This window comes from Ptychodera flava, chromosome 15 (assembly GCF_041260155.1).
Source record: "Ptychodera flava strain L36383 chromosome 15, AS_Pfla_20210202, whole genome shotgun sequence".
NCBI lineage: Eukaryota > Metazoa > Hemichordata > Enteropneusta > Ptychoderidae > Ptychodera > Ptychodera flava.
This window is the reverse complement of record NC_091942.1, coordinates 24,291,599-24,302,667: the sequence shown is the minus strand read 5'-3', so window position 1 is coordinate 24,302,667 and position 11,069 is coordinate 24,291,599. Positions and strand designations below refer to the sequence as shown.

The following is an 11,069-nucleotide window of genomic DNA, read 5'->3' as shown; positions in this document are numbered from 1 at the left end:
ACACGCGTATACAGGGTATTTGACAACGGAATATTTTCATTGTATCATGCTGTGGGGAGTAGAAGAAGAAACTACCGTCGGTACACAGAGCAAAGCATACCTGATTGGCCAAAAGGTACACCTAATGTCCCTTCTATACAAATATGTTAATTTCGTCCAGTTTTACTGACAGATGAGGGAAGTCATCCTGTTCCCAAACCTATTTATGTGATTACAAAAGGGACAATATCTGTAATGTATACCTTCATTTATAGAGGTTTGTAATTGTACAGACAGACACTATTACTGTTTTGTTAATAAATTTATTACAGCCTAAAGTCAATATTTAACAACACCCACATAAATACATATACATTTATATATTACAGATATAGCTAGTTTTGTAAGGGAAGATATTTAATAGATTACCTATAGACTACCATGAGAAGTGAAATAATTGTTTCTGGTAATATTCCAATTTCAGTTTAATGTGGCACTGTATAACTTTTTTTGTGTTGGATTGCTTGCTTGACAGTGTTTAAGTCCAGGAATTGTATTGAGGCAAAAATAAGCATTATTGCTATAGTTTGTCATGTATTTTCCAATCACTACCTTATACTCTTGATACTGAGCGTATAAGCTTGGTAAAACCAAAATGTAGCTGTCACCCTTTGTGTGGGAAACTACTGTGACTGGTATTTTTTGTCTGCATCAGTAATGTATGGTGTTTTATCAAATTGTAATTTTCTTTAGCCTCCTGCTTAAGCATGTCGTGAAAGTGTGCATTATCAATCAAAGCTAGCCTGCATTCAGCGCTTGCATTCGCCTTCATTAGAGGTACATATACACGTCCTGACTTTGGTTCCGTTGTGTTCATTTCGACACAATCTTCTTGAAACTCTTGCAAACGGGTTCGATACTCACGCACGTCCTTATAGAAATCTGCCCCGTAACTATGAACTTTCTTCCAAAAGGTTTTATTGAAATGCTCGTACAACTTGACGTCAGCTTTGTTCCACTTCAAAATCATTTTAGCGACCGATTTCGATATCGGATACCGTTTGATGTCAGTTCTTATGAACTTGCTGATGTACAATAGGTCATCCAGTTTCCAGCATAAAGCGTTTTTTAACAACACAAGCGATTCATCGAAGTAGTCGGATATTAAAACTAAATCAAGTTCTCTATCCAATCTGTCAATCATTTCATTGATTGCAGAATCATTGTCATGAAAGCGATGATCAAATCCTAAAATAACGGACATGCCATTCCTTAGAAGAAAGCTTTTTCGTCCTCTGAGTTTGGTGACATATTTGTCAGGTTCCTTCATGAATTCTTTGAGGGCGTTTTCACCTTCATTTAAATCAAATTTGCTTGCATATTCAAAGAAGCTAAAGGCTGATTCGAACCTCTGTACAGGACTTCGTATTATGGTGATATAGGTGGCATTCGGAATAACTTTATCAAGTTCAGGTCTGTTGTATGTCATGTGGCTTGCTATAATGTTAAAATGAGCGCTCTGATTACTTGGTGGTCTCTGGTATTGTAGCTTTCCATGGGAGAAAGGTTGCTGTTCATCAAAGTGATGTCCTTTCTTCGGCAAGGCAAACGCCAAACTACGATTATATCCGAAACGCTGAATGATAGAATTGGTTGTAGTACTAGCTGTCTTATGAGTCTTGATAAATACTATTTGAGTGATTTCTGTGCACGAAATCTTCCTCTTTCCATGGGATCTGGGGGCGTTTCTTAAAGCATCCGAGGCAAACCTGGAAGTAATAATACAAACGCCCATGATGAAACAAACTTCACTTTCTTCACACGTTGTCTGTCGGAAAGGCTTATGTGTACAGTTCTTGATTACCAGCTCTTGTTGATGATATTCAAATCAATTTACAACAACTTTTCATAAATTATCTTTTCCAGTGAAATTCCTTACTCTAAGTTGAAGTTGTGTATACTTGTAGTAAATAAATGGTGTTTGATGTTTCCCTTTCATTAATGTCAATTTCTTAAATTCTTTTGCTGTAAGTTTCAGGTTTTGTAAATAAATGAAGTAAAATGTGTCTAGAAAAAGCAAATAACAAACATTATATGTATGATTATTATTTTCTAAAAAAATATAGCATGTCGCAGTTTAAACTACATAATTAGAACGGGTCTGCGCTTTCGTACAAGTATGAGTAGAAAAAACTGTGCAAAATGGTGAATATATGCCATACGCGAATTAAAATCCTGAAAGGGACAAAGTGTTACAATCGACTGAGTCCCATGCCAGTAAATCTTTCCACATTGATGTTACAACTTCTGGTTTAATAATAAATTGTGAAAAATGGCGGGAAAGTGTAAAATAAGAGTTAAAATTGATACATTTTGTTACCAATTGTCTTTGTCTTACAGATTAACATTGTTGCTAATAAGCAGCGAAAACTCTCTTCTTTCAATGGGTAGAATCCAAAACATATCGGAGAATATTATGTGTCCAGTTCGGCATTCCTTTTTTCTTCACCTTGTACTGAAAGTGATGTTGTCAATGCCATTGTATCTCTTGATACCCGTTAGGTGACTGGCCATGACTTCATAAATTTAAGGTTTGTAAAAGATGCAATTTCTGAAATATCTAAGCCACTTTGTCATATCATAAATTTGTCATTTTAACTGGGGAATATCCAAATGACTTAGAGTTGCAAGGGTCAAACCAATATACAAAAAGGTGATGCAGATGATGTAATTACAGACCGGTTTCAATATTACCAGTCGTCAGAAAAAAGTTAAAAAAATTGTTAATAAAAAGATGCTATATTTTTTTTATCAGAATGATATTTTATGTGAATATCAATATGGTTTTCGCAAAAGTTATAGCACAAAATTATCATTAATTAACTTATCTCAACATCCTTTAGAAAAAATTGACAAAGGTAATATTACAACTGGTATCTTTATAGATTTTCAAAAGCCTTTGACACTATAAATCATGATATTCTGTTGTCTAAGTTAGAGTACTATAGTGTCAGAGGCCCACCTTTGCGTTGGATTCAGAATTACTTGTCTTCTGGAAGTCAGCTTGTCAGCATCAATGGTGTACATAGTAAAAAAACTATTTCATGCGGCGTTCCTCAGGGGTCAATCCTAGATAGGGCCTACTTTGTTTCGTATTTATGTTAATGATTTCCTCTGATGTTCTAGACTTTAGACTGTACGCCTCTGACTCAAATCTATTTCACACAGTACAGTACAAAATACTTGCAAACTGGGCTTGAACCTAGATGTGACTTATTGGTACGATGCCAACAGGCTGACAATAAACTCAAAAAAATTAAATATGCAATCATAAAATGTAATAGAAAAGACTGTATTTGTCACAGGTCACTCGAATGAAAAATGAAATAGTAGCAGGAGTGGACTGTGCATCCTTTGTAGGGGTAACTATAGATAGCAATTTATCATGGAAACATCACATTGTACAAGTCAGAATGAAAATCAATAAGTAAACAGGTGTGTTGTGACGTCATGTAGTTGCGCTTTTCTCGGTAGTATTGGTATACAATTCCTTTGTTCTACCCCAAATAATGTATGGCTTGGAGAGTCTTGGAAAATAGTTATCCTACTTATCTGAATGATATTTTTCTGGTCCAAAAAAAGATGGTTCGTATAATGACCTTCAGTGATTATAGCGCAGTTATAAGAGAAATACCTATATCGCTTTGAAACTGGAATATAGAAATTATCTTCAGAACATTCTCACCAGCCATTAATTAATGTACATTGAATCGTTGGTTTTCATTTTCACAAATATTTCCATTTTGCAAATTTTGAAATGATTTCTCTTTAACTGTTCAAGTATATGTCATACACTTCTGCTTTTTTGTCTTCCTGAGAGCTTTACGTCTCGATACGGAGCTACTGATTTAAAGGTTAATCTGCACATTCTATATGTAATTTCAGTCATAACAGTCAGCCCGTCCTGTGAGTTTGTCAAACAATCAGGTACTCGGCAGTGAACCCGATCAGGTTGCTAGACAACTATTTTTACTCTCGTTTTCCCAGCCATGTCATAGTTACTTTGGTTCTTTATATAGGAAGTAAATAGAAAAACGGTTTCGATACAATCTCCACCCCAGGTTTGTGAACGGTGACACTACCTGACAACCTACAAAATTACCTTCTTCGTTGATCGGCTATCATCCTCTTAGCTCCTTAAAGCTACCTTACTTTAAATGATGTCTTTACCCGTTTTGAGGTTGATTTCGATTGTATTGTCACGTAGCGTGGCTGTGATATAGCAGTAGACGTATAAGAGACGGCAACGATACATCGAAATATACTTTAAGTCGTAGCACTTTATTCAGCTGAGTAACGTACGGTTACACGGTAAAACTTCTATGTCTCACACTAGTCTAGTACTTAGGCGTCTGTCTCGGTCAACGTCGTCTCGAGCGTCGCAACAGGTTCTGAACGGCTTCTACTTTAACACACTAAAATGCAGATGTGATGTAGCCACTAGATAGTTAATATCATATAATATTAACTATTTAGTGGCTACATCACAGTATGAAAAGAGTCATCCAGACTATAAACGTTATTCTGTAAAATCATTACTTACTGACGAAAAGATGTGCTAAACTTGGTAGCTGAAGTGAGGAAGTGATCGTTCAACGCAGCTATGTAGCAAGCCATCACGAAAAATGTTATAACTATGACGCAGAGGAAAGCCGACTTTCTTGTAACACCCATGCTGATTAATGTAGGAGTTTCTGAAAGGAATGAAAAGATTTCAAGAACAGCTAATTAGGCAAGCAAAATAGGATGGTACAAACAATAAAATCGACATTTTGTTCACTTTCACGCGGCGGGGGTGGGGGTGGGGGTATTTTTCATCCGCAACAAGACAGCACAAGGTGCATAAAAGAGTAAAGTGAAACCAATACTAATAGTTATTCTTGAAATATCAATGATTAATAAAGTAAAATCGATAGTGATCAGTAATCTTGAAATACCAGTAATTAGTAAAATGCAGAAGGGAATGTTTCTGAATAGCTGAAGTTTTAGAACTCAACGTGTTTCTAGTTTATTTTTCTTAGATATTTTCTCAGGTTTGCCTGGCAAATTTGTTTTTGTACAAGCATCACTCAATCCAATGAGAGTTCTCGGCCGAACGGATGATTTTCTCAGGTTTTGATCCTTACATCAATTGTAAAAGTAATTGTTTTATTTAATCGGATTACTGTTGCTCAACACAAATTAAAGAGCACATTTATACCATAGCACATTATTCTTGTACCACGTTTGAATGGAATCGGTTCACACATGTCTGAGTAATGACTGAGGACATGAAACGTCAGTCGAAATGGTCACCTGCCACCAGCGTGGATCGTATCATGACACAAATTGACCTTCATATTGTTAGGAAATATATTCTTGTATTACGTCATTATTAGTACAGTGTCTTACTATAGATACTCTGATAGCATTCCTTCTAAGACTAAGCTTTGAGGCACCGCTTCCTATCACTGTTTATTTTACCAACCAGAGATTTCATCTGCTAAGACAATATGTCTAATCCATCATGGCCTTTCTCGTGACTCATAGACACTTTTCCAGCCAAAAGTGCTTTATCTACGGGAACCTCGCCTTCCATATTCAGAGACTTTTCCACCCTCAACAGAGACACTTCACGTCACTGGACGCTATGCACGGTCTCTCACCCAAGTGTTATGCTTCACTGTATTAGCCACTGTCTATTATATTAGTATAGAATAAAGTAGTCATTCATAGTATTAGACGACTTCGTCTCCCGACTGCTTACTCAGGCCTGGTCATATTCCACACACGTGTATATCATTGTCATCATACCATCTCTAAATTATACATGGTAAAACACTCTTGCACAATTGCTGTGAAAGTATGGAGATAGTGACTGGTTGCTATAGCAACGCAAATTGTCATACTGACGGTTTTTTTATCAGTCCATCATCCAACCGGCGTTAGCCCAATTACAGGATGAGGTACCCCCAGCGTAGGATTGTCGTGGTATAATGTCCTTATTAAGTTTCGAATGAAATTGGTGTAGACGTCTGCATAATAGATCTTAATTTGACAATGTGTAACAAATGACTGTCCGTCCATATTTGATCATATTGTGATATAAGGTGGCATACACAAACATCTCTTGAGGGGGCGGGAGATTTCACGGGGGAGGGCGATGGAGAAGATTTCAGTGATGTTAAATCTTTAAAGACTCTGTATATCGCCCTGGTACGCAGCGGCCTCGAATACTGTTCTGTTATCTAGAATCCGTGGCAGCAGAATTTTGTTGATAAGGTTGAACCTGTTCAAAAGAAGTTCATTAAGTACTTGTGTTTTAAACTGAATCTGCGTAACTGTTCATCAGGATACAAAGAATTATGCAAGTTTTTCAATATGCCTCCTGTATACAATCGTAGGGAGGTTTCTGATTATAGCTTCCTGTACGAATGTGTTCATTCTGTGGTAAATTGTTCTCATTTAACTCAAATCCCACTGAACGTTCAACGTAGTCTACAGGTAAACCTAACATATGGGTACCCTTTTCCAGAATCAATGTTTGTAAACACTCCTTTTTGCCACGTGCTTTAAGCACTTAAAATACTATAGTTCAAAATTACGCTTAAGTATTGACATTTTTGATAGATTTAGCCTTTTTAAAGCAAGTGTAAGGAATTAATTTTATTCATGATTTGTATGTTCTTTTTCATTGTCCTTTGCGTTAATTTTGTGTTTGTCTGTATTTTATGTATTTCTATGTTTTGTCGAGCCTGTAATTGGATCCCTGAGATTCCTAGAACAACAACGTTATGGAAAATAAAGATTCTTTTGAAAATTCTTTTTGAAATGCATTTTTGATACTCGGATATATTGAGATAAAAAAACTTGGCTAATCCAGTCCACGCGTCCAGTTCACAGGTCCAGTGTGCAAAACTTACGCAAAATCTCAACTGGCCAAGCGAGTCAGCAACTTAAAACAAATTACTGGTCCTGAAGGAACTCAAATGGTCCGATCCTCAGGTCAAATCCAAATATAGTACAGATTTTTTACTCGTGTCTAGAACATGCCATTGAAAAAAAGAAAAAAGGCACTTCAACATCCTTACATGAAACTTTTTTTTTTGCCTTTTAAATTCTTTTAAAGGAAAACAAATAAGATGACTATCAAAAGCAAAAGTTTAGGCAACTGACGTCCAACATATTTCTGCCATACATAACAATCTATATATCGGGTCTGAGATTGAAACGATACAGGAATGCCTTGTGTCGCGACACGCCGGGTTTGCGAAATTGCCGATAATTTACATCAGGTTGATACAAATTGACGATTTTAGGACTCTCAATCGATACTGGACAATTCTAGAATGACTTGCCTTGCGCCTCGGCACACCAGATCTTTGAAGTCACAGATATATACTCAATATTTATTGTCGATTGGGACTCTATACCGATACTAGAATGACTAATTGCCTTGCATCTCGGCACGTCTGGTCAATATAAAATCACCGATGTTTATCGGCGATTTCAGGACAAATATCCAATATATAAGCTTAGGCCAATAAAAATAGAAAGTTTGTTTCTCATCATTTCCCGTGTCAATTCAGACCCACTGCGTCAACCTTTTTCTCCTCATGAGGAAATAAAATTAAAAAACCGCAAAAATGCGTGACGATACCCCAAAAAATATATGACGATAGTGCATAACACAGTGTCGTATAAAACAAATTAAACTATAAACAAAATAACTGACACTAACACTCCATTCAGAACTGTACACATATGTCACTGTTCGATTAAGCTGTTAAAACTGTACATTGCTTCACTTAAAGTCAATTCAAAGAACTGTTGCGATACAAAATACTAAAGCACTGCTGTACACTTATCTCTTCATTCATTCCTATGTTTTCATGTTTTTGCGCGTTCTCGTTGGTTGAAGAATAAACAAATTTGAGAAGAAAAAACCCGCGTCACCATATCATTTTTGCAATATGTCTAGGATGAGAAACAAACTTCTTATTTTTCTTGGTCTTATGTGGAAGAGCTTGCCACCTCACAAATCTTGCTTAGCCCGACTTCCTCATTCCGGCTCTAACTTTGATACTAGACGATACTATACATGTTAAATCACAGGTAAATATTCGATGTATATCGTTGAGATCACTACCTTACAGATCTAGCCCCGCAGTTCAGTCAAGCCCGACTCCAGTGTGTCCGGCTTTAACTGAAATTATACGTGGATACCAGACTTGTCTAAAAAGGTTGGTAAATATATCCTATATCGGAGATTTCACCACGTCACATATCTGACCAAACAATTTTGATTTCGATATTGTGTTTTTCAGTAGCTGTATATATCATATAAAAGTGCAACGTTGAGGTGTCCTCGTAATCAGCTTTACCTAAACACATGGGACACGGTCGATACGGCAAACAATGACTCTTTAATAACCACAACGAGATCTCGAACGTGGATGTGAACGTGAATGAGGAGCATATTGAAAAGCCCCTTTACTCTCGCCAGAAAACGTGAGTTGAGGTCTTTCGCTTTGATGCAGTACCGATCAGTCAGTTAACTTTTTATTTGTGAATTCCACGTTTTTCAAATCTCTTGGAAGAATAAATTTCGTATCTTTGAATAATTTTTTCAGGTATTCAGAATTAGCGAAACATTCTCGTAAACTTCTTTGTATATAGGGAAAGTTACTGACCCGCGTCTTTAGGAACAGCAGGACATCTTTCAAGAGTTACGGGTCCTGCCTGAAAACTGCCTGTCTCGGGCATCATGTTAGCGCGAATTTTGCACGCTGCACAGGTCCGGTCCACGGGTCTAGTCCATGGGTTCGGTCCACGAGTCCGGTCTACTAGTCAAGTACAGGTTTTAGACACTGCCGTTAAATCTAGACGTTCGTGAGCAAGCGTCGGCAGATTATCCTCGGACTATCGCTTTGCCGACCGTCTTTATTAATTAAGATGCATACCAAGGCATGACAGTATGTAGATTTGCAGACGATTTAAGTTATACTCTTTCTAGCGAGAGTCATCCCCGCATTCGACTGGACACAAATTTGTAGACACTCTGAGACCTTTATGTACTGACTTCAATGAGAAGCCCAGTCTGTTTGACTGTCACTATCGGAAAAAATTGCGAGACTGGAGCGAGAAAGTGATGCCTTCTCGCAATTGGTGACAATCTCTTGTTATTCTCACTGCTGTCGCACTGGCAACCGGCCCGGGTGAGTTGTTGCCCCAAAGGCAATTCGAGGAGCTGGGTCGTGCGTGAATCTTTGCGAGACGGATGTGTGTGCCGAGCAGAAGAGACAGCTTTGTACAGTAGTACAAACCTCTTTACGGACATTGACAAAGATAAAACAAAACGGACAAAGGATTCGCCGACTTGGACGCAACGACCGTGTTATATAAGTACCTGCTTACCAGTGAATTGTAGAAGACAATACCATCAACGTACGTATGACACATAATAATGAAACTGAAACTATCAAAAGTGACAATGTTATTGACCTTTACAAATAGACTCTGTGATATTGGATTTGAATCATCTTTCGAGATCACTAACAACGTTGAACTTGTAAACGAAGAACATCATCGCACTCTTACGAACTTTACGAAATGATTGCCACGGTAGTGAACTTTGGTACCTGTAAAACCTGTATTCATAGATTATTTCCCCTTCTATTATGATTTTTTACTTTGTTGATGTTTGATATTGTTTTATTTTTTTTTTGTTTTCGATTTTGAGATAGAGCGAGACCGCCTAATGACATAGTTCGGACGAAAGGATGCCCACCCCTTTCTTCAGTACCTGCACCGATGCATGAAAGTTAAAACGCAACACTAAACCATGGCTATCTCACTGGTCTAGTCCAGCAGGTGCTTGGTCTGATGAACACTCTTTGTAACGTCGCCTTGAAAAGCCATGTTACTCCTGCCATTCGTATCAATTTAATTTTTCAGCCCTCAGAAATGACTTAATATTTTCGATAGTGACGGTGTACATATTTCGAGGTTTATAAAACGAAAAATACGATTACCTTGTAAAGTCCCCGTCGCCTTTTACAAATATGTAAAATTGTTGTCGGTTTTCTAAGACAAGCCTTTCCCCGGACTTCTCAATGGATGAACTTGTCGCACACTGTGTGAAGACTTTCACGAGCGAGCCCGTCTTGTTATACTCGATTCGCTGTCTTGCAATAAATTGTAAAGCTACGACCTCTGGTTTTTCTTGAAACAACTCTCTCAAACACTGATTTAAAATCACGGTGTAATACTGGGTGTGTTGATTACGTGGCATCCATTTGCCTATTGGGCATATTACCACAACAATAGTGTTTGCATACCGAATTCATTGTGGGCAACTTTGTTGGCTACCATGATTGTTCAGCAGTCAATTGATGGCACTCCCTTCTCAAGGACATTGCCTCAAGGTACATACCTGATGCTTTCAGGTTCTCTTTACGAACACAAATCTGCCGACATCGGACATCTCTGCAAGAGCTCAAAATACATTCACTCTTCATAATAGGCTAAACAGTGTGATTACAAAAAATGTCTTTTGTGAGAGGACAGCTGTTGTTCGGTCGTTCGTCAGAGGTCTCACCTTGGTCCGCTTTTATTAATTCTTTTCATTAATGACAAGTGATAACCTCGTGTGAGACTCGTTACTCTTGGCTGACGACATGAAGATTTATCGTATTATTGATTCTGATAATGACCCTGTAAAGCTGCAATCTGATACAAATGGAATCGTTAGCTGGTCTACCACTTGGGTATTGAGTCTTATCCTATCTACCAAATGCAAGTTCCTAACTGCTGCAATGAAAAGAAATGTTCTTATTTTCCAGTACAAACTCGACAGCACTGCGTTGATAAGGGTCAATCATAGCAGTAGCTTGCGGGGACAAGGGGGCGGGCAAAGTACAATTTGAATCGCAGAGATGCTGATAAAATCGTTAATATTTCCGTAGCGATTCCCAGCACGCGTGCTTTGAATTGATGGTTTACTAACGTCAAGTGTCTCTGTCCTTCACCGACTCTTCGCTATTATTTCT

The 11,069-nt window shown here is 37.7% G+C and overlaps 1 protein-coding gene across 2 annotated transcripts; it reads right to left on the bottom strand.

Moving 5' to 3' along the window:
• Positions 1 to 286: 286 nt before the first annotated feature.
• LOC139151613 (galactosylceramide sulfotransferase-like) lies at positions 287 to 10,327 on the bottom strand. Of its 2 annotated transcripts, XM_070724529.1 has the most exons (3): positions 10,053 to 10,302; positions 4,583 to 4,733; positions 287 to 1,748 (listed from the first exon to the last, which is right to left on the bottom strand). In XM_070724529.1, exons 2-3 carry the CDS (start codon positions 4,711 to 4,713, stop codon positions 644 to 646), a joined length of 1,236 nt encoding a protein of 411 aa, XP_070580630.1. In that variant the 5' UTR covers positions 4,714 to 4,733; positions 10,053 to 10,302; the 3' UTR covers positions 287 to 643. The 2 variants fall into 2 exon arrangements, with proteins under 2 accessions (XP_070580630.1, XP_070580629.1); XM_070724528.1 differs by lacking the exon at positions 4,583 to 4,733 and having other exon boundaries at positions 10,053 to 10,327.
• Positions 10,328 to 11,069: the final 742 nt, after the last annotated feature.